The sequence below is a fragment of the Oncorhynchus clarkii genome, chromosome 3 (genome assembly GCF_045791955.1).
Source record: "Oncorhynchus clarkii lewisi isolate Uvic-CL-2024 chromosome 3, UVic_Ocla_1.0, whole genome shotgun sequence".
NCBI classification, from domain to species: Eukaryota; Metazoa; Chordata; class Actinopteri; order Salmoniformes; family Salmonidae; genus Oncorhynchus; species Oncorhynchus clarkii.
The window spans coordinates 52,718,432-52,744,182 of record NC_092149.1 but is presented as its reverse complement, the minus strand read 5'-3'; the positions used below and the strand labels follow the sequence as shown (position 1 = coordinate 52,744,182).

Here is a 25,751-nt window from a genome sequence, read left to right as displayed (position 1 = left end):
CCAAGGTGGTACAGAGCAGACATGCAGCCACAGAACTGCCACAGACTGAAACTATACTTGTTCTGTGGGCTTACAGTACAGTAGCTTACCTGCAAGGTTTATCACAAGATTGGGAAACAACGACAAGTCTAGTCGCATCCAAGTCCAGGGTTGCCCCACTCAAGAAAATGACGCTGCCACGCCTGGAGCTCATGGTAGCTGTGATTGGAGCGAGACTAGCAAACAACCTGATGAGCACACTGAAAATGGAACAAAAACCGATCAAAATGTGGACAGACGTGATGATCGTGCTGCATTGGATTTGCAGCTCAGCTCAGAAATGGAAACAGTTTGTCGCAAATGGAGTGACAGAGCTCCAGTCCTTGACCGATCCAGAGTCATCGTGACATATTGAAGGGGAAACTAATCCAGCCGACCTCCATGCAAGAGGACAAACTGTTCAAAACTTGACACAGAGCCAGCTATGGTGTCATTCTGACATCACCTAAACAGTCAGAGGAGACTGATGATGACAAGGTTCCAGAAGAGGTGAATACAGAACTCAAGTCCAGTCTCCTGGTCACTGTACAGCTCACAGCAAACAGCACAGACATCACTGAAACCGTGTTGGAACTTGAAAGGTACAGCAAACTGAGAAGTGTTCAGTGTGACCACCTGGATAAAGAGATTCATAGCGAATGCTCGTACAATTATTAAAGTTGCAAGGTGAACTAACTGCTGACGAACTGTTCGAGTCTGGATCAAGGTAACAGAACAATAGAGTTTCAGTCAGGAGAAATTACTGAAGGCAGGAAAAAGCCTAAACAATGACTAAAATCAAAGAACTGAAACCGTCCCTGGACGAACACAAACTACTCAGTGTAGGAGGAAGACTGCAACAGTCCAACTTCACATTCAGAGAGCAGCACCCATGGGTTCTGCCCAACAAGCACAGATACTCAAATGGTTATACAGTACTATCTTGAGAGGATGATGCATTCTAGAGTAAGAGACACTCTAGTACAAATCAGAGAGCGATACTGGATCTTGCGTGCTAGGCAGCTAGTCAAGAGCACAGTGGCAAGATGTATAGTTTGCAAAAGATTCAAGGCAAGGGCTGAACAGCAGGTCACTGCACCTTTAAAAGACAGAATAACTGAATACCCACCATTCAAAGTTACAGGTGTGGATTTTGCAGGGCCGCTCTACATGAAAGAAAATGGTTCTGTGAAGAAGTCAAACATTGCGCTGTTCACTTGTGGTGTAACCAGAGCATTTAATTTGGAACTGGTCTCTCATTAGTCAACCGAGATATTCCTGTTAGCTCTGAAAATATTAATCTCAAAGAGAAGATTATGTAAGGTAATCTATTCGGACAATGCAAAAGCCTTCAAGAGCGCTGATCAGGACTTGAACGAGTTGTGGAAGGCAATCAAAGTGCCCCAACTTAGATAGGGGCATCGCCTGGAGGTTAATCGCCAAACGAGCGGCATGGTGGGGCGGATCCTCGGAAAGACTTGTCAGGTCAGTGAAGACATGCCCGAGAAACATTCTTGGGACAGCTTTGCTCAACTGTTGAAGAGATGTGCACAGTCCTGACAGAGGTTGAAGCTATCCTAAACTCTAGGCCTCTGACCTTCGTCCACAATGAAGTGGATGAACCACAACCCCCAACACCAGCACACTTCCTGGTGGGTAAAAGACAAACCTCTTTGCTGCCCAAGCCATTTCCAGCTGACACTCAGCACCCAGGAGGAAATGACATGCAGATGGAAGTACAGGCAGAGACTTGTGACCAGCAAGCGAAGATACTACTTCCTGGATCTAAAGTCGGCACACCCCTGTGACACCACAGCCCACCCCACTGAAAGTGGGTGATGTTGCACTCGTCAGAGAAGATAACACACCCAGACAAACCTGGAACCTAGGGAAGATTGAGGAACTGTTTCCAGGCTGAAATGGGCTATTCAGGTCATGTTCATTTCGTACTGCCGCAGGGACTTTGTTGAGAAGACCTATTCAGTTGATATACTGCTTAGAGATGTAGATGAACACAGCTGTTCATCTGGGGGCAGGATGTTGTAACTTTAATGGGTTACAGAGTTAATGTTTACAGTTAATTTATGGAGCTGTGTCTAAAGATATTTTCTTTTACAGTTATTTACATATGTAAGAGTAATTGTATTAGTTCTCAATCTCCATCACATTAATTATATGTACATTGGCCAGAGAAATTGTGAACCCTTTGGAATTACCTGGATTTCTGCATAAATTTGACATAAAATTTGATCTGATCTTCATCTATGTCACAACAATAGAAAAACTCAGTGTGCTTAAACTAATAAAACACAAACGATTGTATTTTTCTTGTCTATATTGAGTACGTCATTTTAAACATTCACAGTGTAGGTTGGGAAAAGTATGTGACTCCCTAGGCTAATGACTTCTCCAAAAACGAATTGGAGTCAGGAGACCGCTAACCTGGAGTCGAATCAAACTTTCTGGGACCTTATACAGACAGGTGTGTGCCTTTCCAAATCATGTCCAATCAATTGAATTTACCACAGGTGGACAGGATGCATTTCAAGTCTCATAGCAAAATGTCTGAATACGTATCTAAATAAGGTATATAAATATTTATATAAATTTGACAACATTTCTGAAAACCTATTTTCTGTCATTATGGGGTGTTGTGTGTAGATTGAGGAACATTTTCATTTAATGCATTTTAGAATAAGGCTGTAATGTAACAAAATGTGGAAAACGGTCTGAATGCACTGTATAGTGTATATTTTTGAAGCTGCTGTAACCAATAGAAGCTGCTGTAACCAATAGAACTATGAACTCTAAAAATCTCTCCTCTTGTTGCAGAGATAGCTCGACAAGCAGCCCAGATTAAAATGATGAGGAAACTTGAAAAGCAGGCCATGGCACTAGCAGCCAAGGAGGCTAGGAAACAACAAGGTATTGTAAGCTAGTGTTCTGTGAAAGCTGTTCATATGACAATGCCATCCTGTTCTCCACCATAGCACAGTTAGTCCAGTATAACCCACACAGTACAACCCTAATCTCAATGTTTACTTTCTTTCTTTCTCTCTGTCTGATTCTCTTTGTCCTTTCTTTCGGTCTTTCTCGCTCGCTCTCTCTTTCTCTCTCTCAGCAATCATGGCTGCTGAGGAGAAGCGGAAACAGAAGGAGCAAGTGAAGATTGTAAAGCAGCAGGTAGGGATTTGCCTACAGTACGAGCATTGCCATGTCATGTCCAAAAGCTCACCACTCGGATGCATCTGTTCACAAGTTGTGTTTTTGTTCCGACTCTTCCAAGGTGAAAAGATCCCAAGCAGAATTAATTGCTTTGAAATATTCTCTAAAGGGAAGGTGCTAACCTTCAAGATGCTACACTCGCTTAATCTTCATTATGGTTGCAAAATTCTGTGAACTTTCAATAAATTCTCTGGCTTTCCCCAAATCCCAGTTTGGAGGATTCAACCAGGATTTCTGGAATACCAGGGAATTTATTGAAAATTCATACATTTTTGCAACCTTAGTCTCCATTAGAACTACGTATACAGGCCCCCTGTTCTAACATGCATGACTGTAGATTGAATTCCCCTATCCTTGTACTAGGAGAAGATCAAGCGCATTCAGCAAATTCAAATGGAGAAGGAGCTCAGAGCGCAGCAGATTCTCGAGGTGAGTTATTGCAGAAATATTCCGAAACACTTCCTTTTTTGCTGTTGGTAGGACTTTTTCTAAATCAACCAACGGCTATTTCTAAATTATGTGGTTGCACTTTTTCGGTTCTGTCTCCTGACTACAAGTGACTAATGCTTAATTGGTTTTTCACAAAGTGCCATTGAATATTCATATCTCCTCAGACCGTGATGGGATTCGACACAAAATACCATCTCTCAGACAATAGTCGCTAACAGTTTAGCACAAGGAGGTGAAACAGCTATTTTCCATGCACAGCGCTAATAGAAGCTCCGAAGTGTTTTAGCTTTACTAAATCAAATTTCAGTTGACATGGTTGGCAAGCTGCTCTTAACAGGATTCCTCTATGCTTGTAATTAGATATTGAAATGTGTCTTAATTTATTCCGACTGGCTACTGGTATTTTGTAAGAACTACAACTAGTTTGTCTTTTTAGTGTTAATGTGAGGAAATAATTATCTCACTGCACAAGATTGCAATATTTCACGCTTGACATTGCCAGTAAGTCCTTGCTGCAAGTGGGACTATTCTCATTCAATATTATCCTCTCTCTGCTCTAAATTGAACAGTTCTATGTTGCACATATGTCTATTTCATTGTGTGTTTAGTGTTAGTGTAGTCACTAGAACCAAAATATGTATTTTGCCCTGCATGTTTATTTGTGAAAATTGTCTTGATTTTATTTAATCAAACAATGTTAGCCCTCCCACATGACAGAAATTCATTATTTGCTTCTAGTAGGAACTAGTGATAAAAGCCTAATCTTACACGAGCATAAATGGATTTGTCTGTGTATTTCTGTACTGGCTACCGGCATGTAGTACTGTACATGTGCTGTTGAATGACGTGTTGAATCTCTCAAGGTTGTTCTGTTGCATGACCTGTAGACCTGTTTTGCATGCACAGACTAAAAGGAAAAAGAAGGAAGAAGCGGCAAATGCCAAAATAATGGAGGCTGAAAAACGAATCAAGGTTAGTTTAGATGTCCTGTTAAAAGAATCAACCATTAATTTGTGGCCCACTCCACCTCCCACTGTTGCCTCAAGTCATACAACCCCTCTCGTGTTGATTCCCAATCTCCTCCTTGCACCTCATTGCCTCATTTAGGTGAATGTAAAGCAATGCTCATTGCTCCAAGGGACTGCTTCTCCGTGTTTAGGAAAATCTCCTTGCCACCCAGAGCAGACCTTTTCCATGTTAATCAGTGTCATAAAGGACATTGCATTCTGTCTCTGTCTCCTGCACGACTCAAAACAAACAACAACAACTATGGCATTTCCATTTCACATTAGTTCCAACATGCCCGGGCTCTTTGCCTGTCTGTCAATCAGATTAGTGAGGGATTTGAGCTTGCTGTGGAATGAAGTAGAGAAACCTTATCCGTTTGTGTTGGCTGCTTTTTTTAGATGATGGAAATGAGGGGTGTGTTTGGATTGTAATTGTAATGTTTTATCTTTTTCCCCTTAAAGGAGAAGGAGATGAGGAGGCAACAAGCAGTCATTTTGAAACACCAGGTAGGTATCACTCTCCTGCACCACATGATGCCCAAAGCCCATTTTCACTTTCAATTCTACTGGAATCTTTTTGGAAGAAGGGTTCTTCTTGATGTAAGTGCTTGACAATTCCCTGTCCAAATCTGTCACTTTGTTAAATTCAGTTTTGATGACCCTAGCTTGTCACCTTTCTTGGGGGGGGGGGGGGGGGGGTGTCTTATATGAACTTAGTTTTTATGAGCCTGTGATTTCTGTTCCGTAATACTTTGCCAACTCTTTCTCCCAGGAGTTGGAGAGGCATAGACTAGATATGGTATGGGTATGTTTATTTTTGCACATCTAACACCGCATCGTGATATTGGTTGTGATATGGTTGTTATAGCAATTCATAAAGTGTAGCTCTGGCTGCCGTCATACTACATTCTCCTGCATGGCTTTCGAGCAAAGTGCATTGCGTACGCACGTCTTGCTCTATTTGTTCTCGTACAAGACAAAATAGTCAAGAACTTCTTGACTCAGATTCCATTTAAGGGGAGCAATGCACACTATCATGGTCCCTAAAGACGTGACCCTCCATTTCCTTGTTTTGTTGTCGAGTGAATGGAAGTGCTTGACATCCAGGTGTTTAAAGTCAATGTAGAGTATGCTGCACTTGTCCATTTTACCACCTGACAGATCAGACCCCTCCATCGCCGGCTTTTCTCCTGCTTCTTGACATCAGTTTAAATCACCAACCTCCAGGTGAAATGTTCATTCATCGTTTCGTTGCCGTGTTTCTTGTTCCATATTTGAGATTAGATTTTTGTTGTTGTACCCAAACCTACTTACCATAAGTTACAATAGGCTAAAGACAGGCACTAATAGCATTGCTTTAAACACATGCCATACTGAATATAGGCGTGCTCAGTACACGCCTAAGATAAATTCATTACTACAAGGCCTCAATCTCCAATTGAATCCATGAATGTATTTGTGAGAGGTAACTTGCTTTCTGTCGTATAATATTACTTGCATTCTGATATAAGATATTTTGCTTTGCTTTTCACCAGTGAATAAAGAATGAAAAACTGTAGCAGCTTTTAGAGTAACTTTCTAACACAGCATAGTATGACGACGTCTGTTTAATTCTTAGATGCAGTTGTACAAGTAGCACTTCAGTTTGCCTATTGCCATTATACAGACGCATTCAAGCCGACTAACTTCAAGCTTACACTTTGCGTTGACACCGCCCTCATAGCTGTTGCTTTGCCCTTTTTGTTTTTTAGATTGTTGGTTGTCATCATTTTATTAACCTCTGAACTTCCGCTATAATGTTCACAACGATGGCCAGACTATACTGTACGTGTCATAGTAAGCTGTTGTGTTTGACGTCTAATATGAAGTGGCCTGGTCTGTGTTGAGTTGTGGTTGTGTGTGCTCTGTCAGGAGAGAGAGAGGCGGAGGCAGCACATGATGCTGACGAAGGCCATGGACGCCCGTAAGAAAGCAGAGGTGCGTGATTCACAACTCGACCACTTCTCCTTGAAACTGTTAGAGCGGGCTTCTGGCTATTGCCTCCTCTCCTCAGTTCTTCCTCCCCCTCTTTTTGTAAAACTATATGGAGTGTGAATGAAAGAGGGAAATTGGGCCCGAAGCAATTTTCGGTGAAAGTGCAGCAATTTATAAGCAAGGAAGGCCTAGTGTTGGCCTGAATTGTAATGACATAATCCTTAACACGATTGTCTGCAACGGTGCCGATAGCATGCACTGTTAACTTGGTCTGTAATTTGGACCTTAGGAGCGGGAGCGCTTAAAGCAGGAGAAGAAGGATGAGAAACGGTTAAACAAGGAGAGGAAATTGGAGCTTAGAAGACTGGAACTGGAAATTGCCAAGGAGCTGAAGAAGCCAAATGAAGACATGTGCTTAGCAGATCACAAGGTATACGATTCATAGGAGCTACTAGCGGAAATTCTAAAGGGAGGGATATGAGCCTTCTATGGCTATGAGTGTGCCATCGGTCATAGATTTGTTCTCCAACTGAAAAGGAGATGTGGGCCGCATTGCCATTAGGCGATCTCAAACCAAGAAAATTGTTAATACTGGCCACATTTAATCGCTTTCAATCAGTTTCTTTGCCTATTACCTATTTTAATCAATATGACGATAGTGTTTTTAAATGACACCGGTTCTTTATTTGTATAGTGATAACATCTTCCATATTGGAATGCACGAAAGTGAAGTAAACACAGGTACACAGTTTAATTGGGCCATCAATTGGCTGCCCCTAACACAACTCTGACCAGGGGATTTCTGAGAGCTGCTTTATCATAATTTCCACCAGACAGGGCATTGCGCCCCTGGATAACAAGTTCACAGATCACACATCAACCCCGTCTCCATACGGCTCTCACTAAACCTCCCTCCATACGGGTCAAGCTCTGTTTGACCTACTTGAATCTGCAGCTAGAGAAGCTATCTCTCTAGATTTTGCTCTTACACTGCGTTAGGAACCTTGAAATTATAACAAATGCACAGCACACTACTGTAATTACATGACTGAATGTGTCCTCTCTCCGTGCCCAGCCTCTCCCGGAGTTATCCCGTATTCCCGGCCTGGTTCTACCAGGAAGCAGCTTCTCTGACTGCCTGATGGTGATGCAGTTCCTGCGGAGCTTTGGGAAGGTGCTAGGCTTCGACGTGGACGCCCACATACCCAACCTGAGTGTGCTGCAGGAGGGCCTGCTCAACCTGGGAGACAGCGTGGGACAGGTCCAGGACCTGCTGGTGCGCATGCTCTCTGCTGTGGTGTGTGACCCCGGACTGCCCCCAGGACACCGGGTGAGGGACTTTACTCTTTAGAACTAAACGCACGCACTCACACTCGTCACACATTCATAAATACTAAAAGACACATGTACAATCTGGTGAATGCTTGAGCAGCCACGTATATTAGCACTTTCCCACATGGTCACACACTCATACTATCAGCAGTCGTACAGTATATTCTGATCTGCCTTCATAGACTGTACTGTACGCACTATCCACAGCTTAGAGGGCTGCATTGCAGAGCTAAAGACGAGATTCCCCTACTGTAATCAGAACACACAAGTGGGGCATTATCAATATCTCTGGCTCTGCGAGGCTAAATGAATGGGCTTATCTGTTTTTGGTTGGGTATCAGTGTTTATAGCTCTTAATACAGCTTCCACAGTTATACCCCCACATTTTTCCTAATTCATCAGTATTTTCTCTCCATGCTAATCTAAAGGGCTTAGTCACGCTTTCATGTGGCTTTCCATTATTCCTTCAAGGAGCCCAGATGACTGTCGCCTATTATGGAGCCTCAGTTGACGTCGAGGGAAAATGTATCCCTGAAAAGAGAAGAATGTAGTCCCCTCTAACTGTCCTCGTCTGTGCCTTAGGCTGGACTACATTATGCACCTAAAGGCAGCGGTTCGATCCCCTGTTCCACCACTCACTTTCTCTCCTGTATCCCTCTACATATCTTTTGCAAACCTGTCAATAAAATGTGAAGATATCTTTGAAAAAATATATGGGTCACATTTCATTTGGACAGTCGCGTATAGATGGTTATACGTTCAACAAACAGTTTGTTGATAAGCAACTGCTTGCTAAGGTTAGGTTTAGAATGAGGGCGAGGGCTAGGGTTAGTAGACAGTTAGTTGAAGCGTCGTTTACTTGGGATCCTTCAAATAAAGTGTTTACCGATATATGTCCCTCTCCGCCCCGCCAGACCAAGACGGCCCTGGGGGACCACCTGAGTAATGTGGGCATCAACCGGGATAACGTGTCGGAGGTGCTGCGGGTCTACATGGAGGCTCACTGTGGGGGGACGGAGCTGCAGACTGACCTGGGGGAGGTCACGGCCAGTCTGAAGACCAAGGCTTTCCAGGCCCACACAGCCACACAGAAGGCCTCGGTCCTGGCCTTCCTGGTCAACGAGCTGTCCTGCAGTAAGAGTGTGGTCAGGTAAGAGAGGACACTGAACTCTTGGCCATAGCAGTCTGGTCTGCGATCTAGATCACAACACTGATACGGTCTGTTATTTAGACAAATTATGTCAAGGTAAGTGCTTTAGGCTTACATGTGGGGAAACTACTTTGTTGATATTTGATGTTGTTCAGTGTCCAATCAAAAAATGATTAAGGGACTCTATTCAACCTGTAAAGCTGAGGCGTTACAGATTCCGCTATAGAAAAGTAAAGGTCATTTCCGACTGAGCCCACATATGCAGCATTTACCGCGAAATGCAGTCTCCGCTAACGCGGGAAACTTTGCCTTTTAAATTTCAATCACGCAATGTGGATTGAATAGAGCCCAACGTTATTCTGAGCACAGATTGTTTTTTAGCTGACTGACGCCTGCGTCACTCATCTTTGAGCATGAAGCGGATTTTGCTGGACATAGTACTGTTTTATTCTTTGGCATTTTTTTTGATGTTCTACGTGGAATATCAAGAGTTGTGTTGTCATAGAGCGTTTCATTGGGTTGCATCAAACCTGAAACCCTTTTCAAGTCACTGCCTGTACCTGAGGTAGATTAGGTGACACAACTGGCAATGCTTGAAAATACAATCCTGTTGCTCAAGGAAAATTATGCCACTAAAGCCGTACTTCACCTTTTTTATAATTGTTTAACAAAGCCGACCTATCTAAAATTGGTGCTTCGTGCTTCTTTGCAGCGAGATCGACAAGAACATCGATCACATGACCAACCTGCGACGGGACAAGTGGGTCATCGAGGGCACGCTTCGCAAGTGAGCATCCGAGTCATGTCAAGGAGCACTCAGGAGAAGACTGCGTGACATACATTAATAGACCTGTATTACCGAATGGGTGTCCGGTGAAAATGATGGATATCAGAACAGAATTTACTGTTGTCCCGCCTCTATTTCTTTTGTATTGGGACAGACTTGTTTGAAGTTATACTTCGAATAAATGTGAATTTGATTGTTTATGCTTTTTAAAGGTTTTATATAATATGGTATGATACCAAAGCCTAGGAAAACATTTGCCACTCTTATCCTCCTGCTGCTTGTCTTTTTCCAGGCTGAGGACCAGCCACGCCAAGAAGACTGGGAAGAGGGACAGCGGTGTGGGGGGAGAGGAGACCCAGTCCCTGGGTACATCCACCCCCGGACAGAAACGCAAGAGGAAAGGAGGGGACAGCGAGGAGGACGAGGATGAGGACGAGGACAGCGAGGATCAGGGGGATGAAGACGACGATGAGGAGGAGGAGGAGGAGGAGGAGCGAGGGAAGAAAGGGAAGAAAGTGGAAACCTGTGAGGATGAGGTCAGTGAGGAAATTGTCACCTATCCACATGATCTATCCTCTGAACCAAATGACAATGGAGTTGTCCCAAGTGGCACCCTATTCACTGTATTGCACTACATCGTGAATAGGATGCCATTTGGGACATAGTCTCAGTCATTGTTTGTCTATTGTAAATGTCAGCCTCTCCTCTGGTGTCAAATGAAATGTGATCTTTCCCTTCTAGGATGATGGGGACCAGACATCCAGTGTAGAGGAGCTGGAGAAACATATCGACAAATTAACGAAGGTTGATACCCAATGGGATCAAAGATTCTTTATTTTTTTATTTTTATGAGGGTCAGTTTCCGGGCAGAAAAGACCCCGGCCTTGATACCATTTGTGTTTTCTCTCTCTAGCAACAGAGTCAGATCAGACGGAAGTTGTTTGAGTCATCCCACTCGTTGCGCTCCATGATGTTCGGCCAAGACCGCTACAAGCGCCGTTATTGGGTGCTGCCACAGTGTGGGGGCGTCTTTGTGGAGGGTATGGAGAGTGGCGAAGGTGAGACTTAAAACACTGACATGACATACGGGCACCACACTTGTTGCTACTTACTTTATCAACTCACTATTGGGATAATATCGTTCATTTGAATAACCCAATTCAGCTTCTTCTCCTAGTGACATGGCTTCAGATCGGTAAGGTCTTTTATATTATACATGTGAGTTTGGGAAATGCGCTTTCTAGAGCAATGTGGTTAATAATATTACTATCTTTTCCAGGAGCAGAGGAGCTGGAAAAGGAGAGAGAGAGACTGAGGCGCACAGAGCTGGTCCAGGTGAAGGAGGAGGTGGAAAGGAGGCCACAGGAGGTGGAGGGGAGGCTAGGGGCGTCCACCCTGGAGGGTAGCCGTGACAAGCACACCGCCACACCAGACAAGCACACCCTCAACCTCTTCCTCCAGAAGCCCGGCTCCTTCTCCAAACTCAGCAAACTCCTGGAGGTGGCCAAGATGTCCCCAGACTCAGACAACCACCCTCACAGTCTGAGCTGTAGTCTAGCCAAAGTCCCCACCACAGTATCTTCCCCTATCCACCCTACCATTCAGACTACACTACCCAGCAACCCTTCTGCATCTCCCGCTCCGCTGTGTCCAGAGGTGAAAGCGGAGCCTTCCACAGCCCTCCTCAGCCCGTCCTACCTCAGCAGCGGCCCAGGGAAGATGTCCTCCAGCCCCCAGCAGCTCCAGCCCAATGACCAACTCTTCAGGGTGCTGACAGAGAAGAACTGCCACTGGTTCAGCCTGCTGCCCCGCTCCCCGTGTGACGAGTCGTCCGTCAGCACCAGCTCCACCACCACCCCCCCGGCCTCCTCCCCCTATTCCTCCTCAACCACCAGGCCCAAGTCCCCCTCCTCCCTGTCTTCTAATCCCCTAGCCTCCACATCAGCCAGCCCCAGCAATCTCACCACTGGGATCAATAACTTCCCTTTTTCAGCTCTCCAGGTAGGGCCCCTGCACCATATCTCTGTCTCTGATCCTCTAGGATTATTGTTAACATGGTGTAAGCATATTGCTACTGACCGGCATTTTTGATGTTGTCCAATAAGTGCTGTTCTGAAGCTGATTTCCCAGGCACACGTGAATCCCTGTCCTGGACTAGGTGTAATCTGTCTCTAGGAATCCTCCCCTTTATGTTCATGTCTGATTTGTTATTCTTTAGCCGTGTTCCTTTTATCATAGCTTTATTTCTAGATGCCATTTGTGCTAGTTGTCAGTGAACCAAGTTCTGCTACATAACATTCTCACTCCTCACCACTGCCTGTGCATTTCTCTGGTTCATGAACTCCTCCAAGCAGGTGAAGTCTGGCGTCCATATGATAGGTCTGCCATTCTGTGGATGGCCCGGTGGCATGATGATCCCCACCCTGCCCTTCTCTGCCAGTCCACTGCCCCCCTCCACGCTGGCCGCTGCCTACCACCATGTGGAGGGTAACAGCAACCCCTTCCTGGCAGTGCCCCCTGGAGAGAAGCCCCCCTCTGCCCCGTCCAACGTGGTGGAGGTGGCCAAAACCCAGGACTACCCCGACCCACTGCCCATTCCAGAGGGTAAGCATGGCACACTGCCACCCGCTGACAGGAAAGATGGGAGATGACACAGCACATGCAAGCACTGTGGAGGACTTTTAGGTGGCTCCCAAGAATTTCCACTTTTCATTATGTGTTGTCATGGATTTTATTTACAGAAGTCTTAATAACTTAGGTGTGTGTGTTGTAGAGATGCTGTCAGGCTGGTGGAGAGTGGCAGACATGGAGGAGTTGAGGAGCTTGGTCAAGGGCTTGCACAGCAGAGGTATCAGAGAGAGGGCCCTGCAGAAACAGATCCAGAAACACATGGAGTTCATTGCACAGGCCTGTGCCAAAAACAGGGATGGTGAGTTTTTTAGGGTTAACACGCATACAATTCTCAAATTACACCCTATTCCTTATAAAGTGCACTACTTTTGACCAGGGCCCATAGGGAATAGGGTAATGCACTATAAAGGGAATAGAGTGCCATTTCAAATGAGTCCTTATAGATGTCCAAATTATCTTGTGACTCTTTAAATCTAACCTTTTAATAATGTGGTAGCATGCATGACCTCGGTTTTAAAATGACACTGAAATGTCAACCCACTGCAGGGAGAGAGTAGATACATCATTCAGAGCTAACGTGGTATTTACCACCATTCCTTAGGTTCATAATCACTTACAGCATGTTGGCGCAATTGAATGAGGCTGTCTTACAGCTTTGAATTCTGTAACCTCGATGCCAAATATATTCTAAACTCAAGATTGTCTGCATGCATGCGGTTACAATGGCTCATCTCTACAGAGCTAGGCAGGGGAGCCCAATAAAAATGGCAGGGGAAACACTGCATCCCTATATTAGAAAATATCCTTTCCAAACTTCACAGTACCTACCAAGATACAATAACTGTAGTAAACTTGGTTTTAGAAAACAATGTGTTTTTGGGGGTCCTGCGTTTATCCCTATTGACCTGTCTGTCTCTCTCTCCCCCTTTCTCTCCCTCCCACTCTCGCTTCAGCGGCAGTGATAGACGAGTCCAAGCTGGAAGAGAACGGGGTGAGCGAGGAGACAGTGGAGAGCTGGTGTGTGGAGGAGCAGGCCATGGAGATGGACATCGCTGTTCTGCAACAGGTGGAGGAGCTGGAGAGAAAGGTCACTTCGGCCAGCCTGCAGGTTAAGGTACAGTACATCCTTTTATAGCACTGTATCCATGTGGTATGTAGTGAAGAAGGAATCTATCTGCAATGGAGAAAGACGACGCTGAATAAAGTGCTCCTTCCGCATGGACGCGCAATCGACTGTCTTATTTCCTCCCAGGGTTGGATGTATCCGGAGCCCCAGTCAGAGAGAGAGGACCTGGTCTACCATGAACACAAGCCCTTCACTAAGCTGCTTCTAGCAGGAGAGGAGCAGCTTGCAGGGGAGGAGGCGGCCAAAGGCGGCTGCAGCCTGGTGCGGCGCGTCAACAACCCCCTAGATATAGCTGTAACACGGCTAGCCGAGCTGGAGAGGAACATCGAGCGAAGGTACCTGAAGAGCCCTTTAAGTCCCACCATTCAGGTCAAACTGGATAATGGTGCTGGGTACATTCACTGTCCCTGCTCCCACACCATCTAGTAGTGTTGATGGTGAAGGGTAGGGTCATCCAGATTCCCATTTGAACACTTCTTTGGGCTTTCCTCTGCTTCACTGGGGCCTATTTCGGTTGTCTGTTTCTCTCTCCCTTTTTGCTGCTGTGTGCATTGTGGTTTTTCTTCATTTGTGAAGTCCCTTAATGTAAGTGGTTGCATCTGTCTCTTTGGAAGCCGGTCTGTACTGTAGCTCTGCATGCTGCATCACACTGGTAACCGTGGTTCTATGTCAACTCATTGACTTACCACGGCAGCCTGAATGTATCTATGAGTGACATTGTTACCGACAAGGATGCATGTACACCATGACATTTGTTGAGCTACGTCTGCGCATTTAGCCCTAAAGTCTGACCTGAGAGTCTAGAAAGAGCTTGTAGAAATCAGGACAGCAATTACTCACCTCGTATTGAAGGACCATTTTTTTCTTAAACGAGTCGGACGAGAGGGACACCCGACAAGGCCCTCATCCCCGTCATTTGCAGGGGAAAGAGACTGAGATATCAAGGACGAAGGTCGGGGTGCCTTGTAAGGATCCGGCGGTGAGTGGGTAATTTACCTTTTCCACCGGTCCTATTAGCCAATTTACAATCATTGGATTATAAAATAGACGAACTACAACCACGTATATCCTACCAACGGGACATTAAAAGCTGTAATATCTTATGTCATCTATATTCTTTGTCGCTGTCTATTTACCACCACAAACCGATGCTGGCACTAAGACCGCAGTCAATGAGCTGTATAGGCCATAAGCAAACAGGAAAATGCTCATCCAGAGGCGACGTTCCTAGTGGCCGGGGACTTTAATGCAGGGAAACTTTCTTACATTAGTAATCCAGGTCATCTTGGGTTTCATTACATACAGTCGAGAAGAACTACTGAATATAAGATCAGCGTCAACTCACCATCAGTACGACCAAGAATGTTTTTCGCAACGCGGATCCTGTGTTCTGCCTTACAAACAGGACAACAGAGTGGATTCCATGCAGCGACCCAAAAAAATTACTCCGAAAAAGAGGGAAACGAGGCGGTCTTCTGGTCAGACTCCGGAGACGGGCACACCGTGCACCACTCCCTAGCATACTTCTTGCCAATGTCCAGTCTCTTGACAACAAGGTTGATGAAATCCGAGCAAGGGTAGCATTCCAGAGGGACATCAGAGACTGCAACGTTCTTTGCTTCACGGAAACATGGCTCACTGGAGAGACGCTATCCGAGGCGGTGCAGCCAGCGGGTTTCTCCACGCATCGTGCAGACAGAAACCGAACCACTGCTTTTAATCAGGGCAAGGTGTCTGGTAACATGACCGAATACAAACAGTGCAGCTATTCCCTCCGCAAGGATATCAAACAAGCTAAGCGTCAGTACAGAGACAAAGTAGAATCTCAATTCAACGGCTCAGACACAAGAGGCATGTGGCAGGGTCTACAGTCAATCACGGACTACAGGAAGAAATCCAGCCCAGTCACGGACCAGGATGTCTTGCTCCCAGGCAGACTAAATAACTTTTTTGCCCGCTTTGAGGACAATACAGTGCCACTGACACGGCCTGCAACGAAAACATGCGGACTCTCCTTCACTGCAGCCGAGGTGAGTAAAACATTTAAACGTGTTAACCCTCGCAAGGCTGCAGGCCCAGACGGCATCCCCAGCCGCGCCCTCAGAGCATGCGCAGACCAGCTGGCCGGTGTGTTTACTGACATATTCAATCAATCCCTATACCAGTCTGCTGTTCCCACATGCTTCAAGAGGGCCACCATTGTTCCTGTTCCCAAGAAAGCTAAGGTAACTGAGCTAAACGACTACCGCCCCGTAGCACTCATATCCGTCATCATGAAGTGCTTTGAGAGACTAGTCAAGGACCATATCACCTCCACCCTACCTGACACCCTAGACCCACTCCAATTTGCTTACCGCCCAAATAGGTCCACCGACGATGCAATCTCAACCACACTGCACACTGCCCTAACCCATCTGGACAAGAGGAATACCTATGTGAGAATGCTGTTCATCGACTACAGCTCGGCATTCAACACCATAGTACCCTCCAAGCTCGTCATCAAGCTCGAGACCCTGGGTCTCAACCCCGCCCTGTGCAACTGGGTACTGGACTTCCTGACGGGCCGCCCCCAGGTGGTGAGGGTAGGCAACAACATCTCCTCCCTGCTGATCCTCAACACTGGGGCCCCACAAGGGTGCGTTCTGAGCCCTCTCCTGTACTCCCTGTTCACCCACGACTGCGTGGTCACGCACGCCTCCAACTCAATCATCAAGTTTGCGGACGACACAACAGTGGTAGGCTTGATTACCAACAACGACGAGACGGCCTACAGGGAGGAGGTGAGGGCCCTCGGAGTGTGGTGTCAGGAAAATAACCTCACACTCAACGTCAACAAAACTAAGGAGATGATTGTGGACTTCAGGAAACAGCAGAGGGAACACCCCCCGATCCACATCGATGGAACAGTAGTGGAGAGGGTAGCAAGTTTTAAGTTCCTCGGCATACACATCACAGACAAACTGAATTGGTCCACTCACACAGACAGCATCGTGAAGAAGGCGCAGCAGCGCCTCTTCAACCTCAGGAGGCTGAAGAAATTCGGCTTGTCACCAAAAGCACTCACAAACTTCTACAGATGCACAATCGAGAGCATCCTGTCGGGCTGTATCACCGCCTGGTACGGCAACTGCTCCGCCCTCAACCGTAAGGCTCTCCAGAGGGTAGTGAGGTCTGCACAACGCATCACCGGGGGCAAACTACCTGCCCTCCAGGACACCAACACCACCCGATGTTACAGGAAGGCAAAAAAGATCATCAAGGACATCAACCACCCGAGCCACTGCCTGTTCACCCCGCTATCATCCAGAAGGCGAGGTCAGTACAGGTGCATCAAAGCTGGGACCAAGAGACTGAAAAACAGCTTCTATCTCAAGGCCATCAGACTGTTAAACAGCCACCACTAACATTGAGTGGCTGCTGCCAACACACTGACAATGACACTGACTCACTCCAGCCACTTTAATAATGGGAATTGATAGGAAATGATGTAAATATATCACTAGCCACTTTAAACAACGCTACCTTATATAATGTTACTTACCCTACATTATTCATCTCATATGCATACGTATATACTGTACTCTATATCATCGACTGCATCCTTATGTAATACATGTATCACTAGCCACTTTAACTATGCCACTTTGTTTACATACTCATCTCATATGTATATACTGTACTCGATATCATCTACTGTATCTTGCCTATGCTGCTCTGTACCATCACTCATTCATATATCCTTATGTACATATTCTTTATCCCCTTACACTGTGTATAAGACAGTAGTTTTGGAATTGTTAGTTAGATTACTTGTTGGTTATTACTGCATTGTCGGAACTAGAAGCACAAGCATTTCGCTACACTCGCATTAACATCTGCTAACCATATGTATGTGACGAATAAAATTTGATTTGATTTGACTTAAATCCATTTTAACTCATTTCTACCAGCATGTTACATGCAACCAGAGGGGGAAAAAACTCTAGACCACCTTTACTCCACACACAGACGCATACAAGGCTCTCCCTCACTCTCCATTTGGCAAATATGACCATAATTATATTCTCCTGATTCCTGCTTACAAGCAAAAACTAAAGCAGGAAGCATCAGTGACTCGGTCAATAAAAAAGTGGTCAGATGAAGCAGATTCTAAGCTACAGGACTGTTTTGCTATCACAGACTGGAATATGTTCCAGGATTCTGAGTACACCACATCAGTCACTGGCTTTATCAATAAGTGCATCAATGACGTCATCCCCACAGTGACTGTACGTACATACACACACCAGAAGCCATGGATTACAGGCAACATCCGCACTGAGCTAAAGGGAGCGGGACTCTAACCCGGAAGCTTATAAGAAATCCCACGATGCCCTCCTACGAACCATCAAACAGGCAAAGTGTTAATACAGGACTAATATCGAATTGTACTACACCTGCTCCGACTCTCGTCGGATGTTGCAGGGCTTGCAAACTATTGACTACAAAGGTAAGAACCGCCGCGAGCCCAATGACTCGAGCCTACCAGACGAGCTAAATTACTTCTATGCTCGCTTCGAGGCAAGTAACACTGAAACATGCATGAGAGCATCAGCTGTTCCGGATCACTGTGTGATCACGCTCTCCGCAGCCGATGTTAGTAAGGCCTTTAAACAGATCAACATTCACAAGGCTGCAGGCCAGATGGATTACCAGGACGTATACTCCGAGCATGCGCTGACCAACTGGCATGTTTCTTCACTGACATTTTCAACCTCTCCCTGTCTGAGTCTGTAATACCAACATGTTTCAAGCAGACCACCATAGTCCCTGTGCCCAATAACACTAAGGTCACCTGCCTAAATGACTACTGACCCGTAGCACTCACGTCTGTAGCCATGAAGTGCTTTGAAAGGCTGGTCATGGCCCACATCAACACCATTATCCCAGAAGCCCTAGACCCACTCCAATTTTCATACCGCCCCAACAGATCCACAGATGATGCCATCTCTATTGCACTCTACACTGCCCTTTCCCACCTGGGCAAAAGAAACACTTATGTGAGAATGCTATTCATTGACTACAGCTCACTGTTCAACACCATAGTGCCCTCAAAGCTCATCACTAAGCTAAGAATCCTGAGCCTTAACACCTCCCTCTGCAACTGGATCCTGGACTTCCTGACGGGCCGCCCCCAGGTGGTAAGGGTAGGTAACAACACGGGGGCCCCTCAGAGGTGTATGCTCAGTCTCCTCCTGTACTCCCTGTTCACTCAAGACTGCATGGCCAGACACGACTCCAACACCATCATTAAGTTTGCTGATGACACAACAGTGGTAGGCCTGATCACCGACAACGATGAGACAGCCTATAGGGAAGAGGTCAGAGTACTGGCTGTGTGGTGCCAGTACAACAACCACTCCCCCAACGTGATCAAGACAAAGGAGATGATTGTGGACTACAGGAAAAGGACCGAGCACACCCCCATTCTCATCGACGGGGCTATAGTGAAGCAGGAGAGCTTCAAGTTCCTTAGCGTCCACATCCCCAACAAACGAACATGGTCCAAGCACACCAAGACAGTTGTGAAGAGGGCACGACAAAACCTTTTCCCCCTCAGGAGACTGAAAATATTTGGCATGGGTCCTCAGATCCTCAAAACGTTCTACAGCTGCACTATCGAGAGCATCTTGACAGGTTGCATCCCAGCCTGGTTTTGCAACTACTTGGCCTCCGACCACAAGGCACTACAGAGGGTAGAGCGTTCGGCGCAGTACAGTACACTGGCGATGTCAGAGGAAGGCCCTAAAATTGCCAAAGACTCCAGCCACCCCAGTCATAGACTGTTCTCTCTGCTACCGCACGGCAAACTGTACCGGAGCGCCAAGTCTAAGTCCAAAAGGCTTCTCAACAGCTTCTACCCTCAAGGCATAAGACTCTTGAACAGCTAATAAAGTGGCTACCCAGACTATTTGCATTGCCCCCCCCCCCTCTGATATGCTGCTGCTATTCTCTGTTTATGATCTATGCATAGTCACTTTAACTCTACCTACATGTACATATTACCTCAATTACCTCGACTAACCGGTGCCCCCGCACATTGCGGGAATGTTATTTTACTGCTGCTCTTTAATTATTTGTTTACTTTTATTTTTATTTTTACTTAACATGTATTTTTCTTAACTGCATTGTTGGATAAGGGCTTATAAGTAAGCATTTCACTAAGGTCTACCTACACCTGTTGTATTCGGCGCATGTGACAAATAAAATTTGATTTCGCATCGATATGCTGTTTTCCCCACTTCAAATAGCAATTATAGGCACACACCTAAGAGTTTCCACAAGACCTGACACAAATCAATGGAAAACACTCACCATAACTTTTTTGTAACAGAATCAATTCTATAATGGTGAAAAATCAGACTGGTCATTTAGCAGATGCTCTTATCCAGACCGACTTCCGTGAACAATTAGGGTTAAGTGCCTTGCCCAAGGGCAAAATGACAGATTTTCACCTAGTCTGCTCGGGGATTCGAACCAGCGACCTTTCGGTTACTGGCCCAATGCTCTGAACCATTTGGCTACCTGCCAACTTGCTTAAGTGGATAAGGACTGGAGAAAAGCAGCCGGTCTGCTGTTTACCTCTGCCATGCACATTTGCTTCATTTTGATTGGTCAAGAGAGTTCAGAGCATGTGTGTGTGTGTGTGTGTGTGTATATATATATATATATTTTTTTTTTTACATATTTTTTAAAAATTGTTTATACTACCTGGATATTTGAACAAATGTCATGATATTATTTGAATTGTGAAATAATGCCAAATGCCCATCCCTACAGTACTATGAAGCATGTCAGTCACCAGGTCTGTGGAGTATTATGCAGTATCTCTTAATCATGTCCACTGTGACCAAAACACTCTTCCACCCTCGTGGTTTTCTGTGCACTGCTGTTGGCAGTGGGCTTGGTTAATGTTTCTGATAGTTTTATGGGATGTTGTGAGTGGCTGGTTCTCTGATCACGTTGTCTGTCTCCATCTTCTCAGGGGGGAAGAGGAACTGGCCCCGGGCATGAAGGTATGGCGCAAGGCCATGGGCGAGGTCTGCAGCGCCGCCCAACTGTCTCTCTGCATCCAGCAGCTCCAGAAGTCTATTGCCTGGGAGAGATCCATCATGAAAGTGGTACGTGTTCTCGGATAGAGTTTATTTGAAGTACGGTGCACTCGGAAAGTATTCAGACCCCATGCTTGTGACTCTACAAACTTGTTGGGTGCATTTGCTGTTTGTTTTTGGTTGTGTTTCAGATTATTTTGTGCCCAATAGAAATTAATAGTAAATAATGTGTTGTCATTTTGGAGTGGCTTTTATTGTAAATAGAAAATGAATGTAGAAGTGTTCAGAAACATATATTATATTCTTAATTACAATAAAAGTGACTCCAAAATGACACAATACATTATTTACCATTCATTTCTATTGGGCACAAAATAATCTGAAGCACAACCAAAACAAATTTAAAGACAGTCATTGTATCATTTCAAAGTGCTGGAGTACAGAGCCAAAATAACAAATAATGTGTCACTGTCCCAATACTTCTGGAGCTCAATGTATAAATATATACCGACAACAGACAGACAAACACAAATAATGACATCACACCTGCCCAGACCCACATGTTCCCACTGCATCTATTTCCAGTACTTGTAAGACTATGCCATATGGCATTTCAAATTGTGCTATTCTGTTTTTCTGTCGCCTTTTCAATATTTAAATATTAATGCATTTGATTCTTCCACTGTCTTAACAATGATCATTTGATTTCCAGTTGAGGTAAAACATTTTTCTCAATTATTGACGAGTAAAGTATGGTCCAACCCATTGGGTATCTCACCGCCCTCTCATATTAATTCAATTCAACGATGACAAGTGTGATCCTCGCTAAATGCGAAATGCATATTTTATGTCATTCAGGCAAGCGGTCAATCCCCCAAGAATAAGAAGAAGCAGCAGCAGCGGCAGAGCCGAGCGGGGGCAGCCGGGCGAGGAGGGAAGACAACCACTGAGGTAAAACAGAACAGGAAACCGTCTTCTGTAGCCAGCGGAGAGGTCTCTGAGGACGATGCTGCCAGCACCAGCAGCAGCACGCCAAAAAAAGTGAGTAAAGAGCCCAAAAAGAGGAAGAGCCCAGGAGAGGGGAGCCCAGCCACCAACCAGTCCAAGCAGGACAGTACTCCCGTCTGTGTGAAGAAGGCGAAGATGGCCACATCAGCCAGAGACAATGAAAAGGATCTGACATTGTGCAGGTAACAGTATGACTGAGGTTGCACCATTAGTATAATACTATATTTACCCAGTAAGTGATGTACGCTTACGCTGGTCCCAGATCTGTTTGTGCACTTGTCGACTCCATTGATGTCATTGTCAAGCTAAACATGTTTGGCATGTCAATGAGTGACAGGGAGTTGGCGTTAGGGCTGTGACGATACCAGTATCGCAATATTTTTTTTCCCATGGCAAAAATGAAAACCAGACGCAGACCTAAGTCTTTGGTCCTTTTTAAAAACCTGCAGTATATAAAATACTGTGTTATAGCTTGGAAAATGAATGTGACATAATGATGTTTGTTTCCAACATTAGGGCTGTTTTCCTAAAGAAGTTAAACCGCTTCCTGTTTTGTTTCCTTGCCACGATGCTAATGAGTATCGTGATACTGGTAATGTCCCGGGCGCAGTTGCCATGGAATCATAAACAGGCTAGTGCTCAGGCTAACACCCTAGCTGCTGTAGTGTGGGATGCATTGCCATGCTGGACTGTAGTTAATCTGAGGTTCATCGATTTGTTGACTCCTTTTTCTCCATAGGGTGCTACTGGTTGAGCTGGAGGGTCACCAGGATGCCTGGCCCTTCCTTAACCCTGTCAACCCCAAATCTGTCCCTGGCTACAAGAAAGTCATCAGGAAACCCATGGATTTCTACACAATCCGAGAGAAGCTCGTCCACAGCCAGTACGTGTACCATACAATATTAGTATGAAAAATGATCTGCATACAGTGTTGATTGATACCTATATGACTCTCTCATAAATGTCATAATTAAATGTTTATTTGTCTCAATTTACAGGTACTTGAACCTCGAGACGTTTATAATCGACGTTAACTTGGTTTTTGATAACTGTGAAAGGTTTAATGAAGACAATTCGGACATTGGACGAGCCGGACACAACATGAGGAGTTTTTTTGATAATAGATGGAATGAGCTGTTAAAACAAACCAACTAGGCTAGTTTGGACTACTTTATCCTCACTATACTGTATGGGACCAGCAGTAACCACAAGCAGAGCAGCTGGATTGGTCTAAAGTCTCTCCGTCAGCATCCAGGGAACCTAAATGAATTTACAATTGTAATTCTACACATTCACTTCAGTGATGTACAGTAGAATGCAGTTTCTTTTTTTAAGAGCAGAGAAATGCACCCAAAGGGATACACACAAAAGGGTGTTTTTAAAGTGCAATACCATTTCCTAGAAGAAACCACATCGGAGCTGCAACTGGGAACAAAACGTTCCAACTAACTGTACTTAGTTTATTTTTAATTTTTTATCATTAATATTAAAGTGAATGTATTTAATTTAGTCAATTATTTATGAGTGAAAATGGTTCCGTTTTCTAAGACGAGGAAGAAAAAAGCAAAACTGCTTGAACAAAAATCTCACGGAATGTTTTTATTTTATTTTTTTGGACATAAAACTAAAGCCAAGAGAAAAAAACGAATTGTTTACACTGCTCTGTGCCGCCGGGGTACCACAAGATTCCTGACGGTATTACTGTAACACTGCATTTCAATGTATCTTTACATTGCTCGCTAACTTCACACGGACAGTGAGGCAGCAATGACATCTGTATATACTATTCATTCATGTTAATATGAAGTATTGTTTGTAATATGTGTACATACAGTATTGTTACAAGAAATTCAATATTGTTTATGCCTTTGATTGTGGTGTTTCATTTCAGTCTAAAGTGATAAATACATGTATATTACCTGTGATGTATATCCTCTGCAAACACTGTGGTCTCTTCAATCTGGGTAATGCCTGCCCTCTCAAATGTGTGTGGAGAATATTATTTCAATCTTTTGGTTTAGCATTCCTTCAAAAGGTGTGTGTGTGTGCGTATGTGTGTGTACAAAATGTCAACTCTGGTGGGCCTCGAATTCTGACATTATCATCCTATCGTCAGTATAGAATCCATTGTGATGCACAGTACCTTTTCATAAAAGATGTTCTCTCCATTTGCTTTGCCACAGACCCAAGGACACAGGGCGTTTGTAATAACCACTGTGTTTGAATCTGGCTGTGTCATGCATGGTCTACTGGTGCCATGTACAGCATTTTCTTTGTACCTGAGTCAGAGTACTTGAAGTTATTTTATTTATGAATATTGTGGGGAAAAGTCACTTTTTTTTGTAGGAGCATAATTTTTCACTAGTGTGTGGGGCACGGATCTAATATAAAGGATCTTTTTCAACTCTGTATTTTGCATTCCGTCATATTTCATTTCCATACTATAACTACAAATATTTGTGTTGGTAGGATATCTTGGGCAAACACTGAGTGTACAAAACATCAGGAACACCTTCCTAATATTGAGTTTGCATCCCTTTTTGCCCTGAGAACAGTCTCAATTCCTCGGGTCGTGGACTCTACAAGGTGTCGAAAGCGTTCCACAGGGATGCTGGCCCATGTTGACTCCAATGCTTCCCATACTTGTGGCTGGATGTCCTTTGGTTGGTGGACCATTCTTGATACACACAGGCAACTGTTGAGCATTAAAAATCCAGCAGCGTTGCAGATCTTGAAACCAGTGAGCCTGGCACCTACTCCCATACCCCGTTCACATACACAATCCATGTCTTAAAAATCCTTATTTCAACCGGTCTCCTCCTTCAGCTGCACTGATTGAAGTGGATTTAACAAGTGCTATCAATAAGTGATCACAGCTTTCACCTGGTCAGTCTGTCATGGAAAGAGGTGTGCAAAACATAAGCCTGGTATTTAGCAATGTAATTTGAATGTCATTGGATTATTACTAGATTTGTCTAAAGAGTCTATATGAGTTCAGGTGGACCATCTTGCTTCAGAAAACAAAGGAAAGGAGGGGGGTGCTCAACAATGACAAAAATCATGAAAATGGGCCTCCCAAGAAAAACTTCCAAAAGGACTAATTTCAGGTGGAAATTATTTGGAGCACTCAACAAAAAAAAGCAAAGATTAGATTTTTTGGGGACTCTTGTCTCCAGAGTCAGACACCCAATTATCACAAATAACCTATGTTTGCTGAACAAAAATATGAACACAACAATTTGAAAGATTTTACTGAGTTACAATTCATATCAGGAAATCGGTCAATTGAAATCAATTCATTAGGCCTAAATCTATGGACTTTACATGACTGGGAATACAGATATGCATCTATTGGTCACAGATAAGACAAGGTAGGTGCATGGATCATAAAACCAGTCAGTATGTGGTGTGACCGCCATTTGCCTCATACAGCGTGACATCTTCACATTGAGTTGATTAGGCTGTTGATTGTGGCCTGTCGAATGTTGTCCCACTCTTCAATAGCTGTGTGAAATTGCTGGACATGGGCTGGAACTAGAACATGCTGTTGATCCAGAGCACCCCAAACATGCTCAATTGGTGACATGTCTGGTGATTATGCAGGCCATTGAAGAACTTGACATTTTCAGGTTTTAGGAATGATCAGCATTATCATGCTGAAACATGAGACGATGGTGATGGAAGAATGGCACAACAATGGGCCTCAGGATCTTGTCACTGTATCTCTGCATTCAAATTGCCATTGATAAAATGCAATTGCAGTTGTCAGTAGCTTCTGCCTGCCCATACCATAACCCCATTGCCACCATGGGGCACTCTGTTCACAACCTTGACATCAGCAAACTGCGGTTGAGAGGCCTGTTGGACGTACTGTCAAATTCTTTAACATTGTTGGAGGTGGCTTATGGTTAAGAAATTAACATTCAGTTCTCTGGTAAGGACATTCCTGCAG

At 44.7% G+C, this 25,751-nt stretch overlaps 1 protein-coding gene across 1 annotated transcript in view; it reads left to right on the top strand.

Moving 5' to 3' along the window:
• The window catches only part of LOC139397385 (bromodomain adjacent to zinc finger domain protein 2B-like), a 99,173-nt gene extending 74,965 nt beyond the window's left edge, over positions 1 to 24,208 (top strand). Inside the window, exons 15-37 of the mRNA XM_071144136.1 lie at positions 2,851 to 2,943; positions 3,140 to 3,201; positions 3,607 to 3,672; positions 4,600 to 4,665; positions 5,163 to 5,207; positions 5,473 to 5,499; positions 6,612 to 6,677; positions 6,964 to 7,104; positions 7,750 to 8,004; positions 8,921 to 9,156; positions 9,869 to 9,943; positions 10,236 to 10,479; positions 10,685 to 10,747; positions 10,857 to 11,001; positions 11,223 to 11,944; positions 12,298 to 12,547; positions 12,717 to 12,872; positions 13,528 to 13,688; positions 13,827 to 14,035; positions 20,725 to 20,860; positions 21,650 to 21,981; positions 22,539 to 22,682; positions 22,798 to 24,208. Coding sequence (XP_071000237.1) covers positions 2,851 to 2,943; positions 3,140 to 3,201; positions 3,607 to 3,672; positions 4,600 to 4,665; positions 5,163 to 5,207; positions 5,473 to 5,499; positions 6,612 to 6,677; positions 6,964 to 7,104; positions 7,750 to 8,004; positions 8,921 to 9,156; positions 9,869 to 9,943; positions 10,236 to 10,479; positions 10,685 to 10,747; positions 10,857 to 11,001; positions 11,223 to 11,944; positions 12,298 to 12,547; positions 12,717 to 12,872; positions 13,528 to 13,688; positions 13,827 to 14,035; positions 20,725 to 20,860; positions 21,650 to 21,981; positions 22,539 to 22,682; positions 22,798 to 22,954 — 3,851 coding nt within the window. The 3' untranslated portion in view covers positions 22,955 to 24,208. The remainder of the gene's footprint in view (positions 1 to 2,850; positions 2,944 to 3,139; positions 3,202 to 3,606; positions 3,673 to 4,599; positions 4,666 to 5,162; positions 5,208 to 5,472; positions 5,500 to 6,611; positions 6,678 to 6,963; positions 7,105 to 7,749; positions 8,005 to 8,920; positions 9,157 to 9,868; positions 9,944 to 10,235; positions 10,480 to 10,684; positions 10,748 to 10,856; positions 11,002 to 11,222; positions 11,945 to 12,297; positions 12,548 to 12,716; positions 12,873 to 13,527; positions 13,689 to 13,826; positions 14,036 to 20,724; positions 20,861 to 21,649; positions 21,982 to 22,538; positions 22,683 to 22,797) is intronic.
• The last annotated feature ends 1,543 nt before the right edge of the window (positions 24,209 to 25,751 follow it).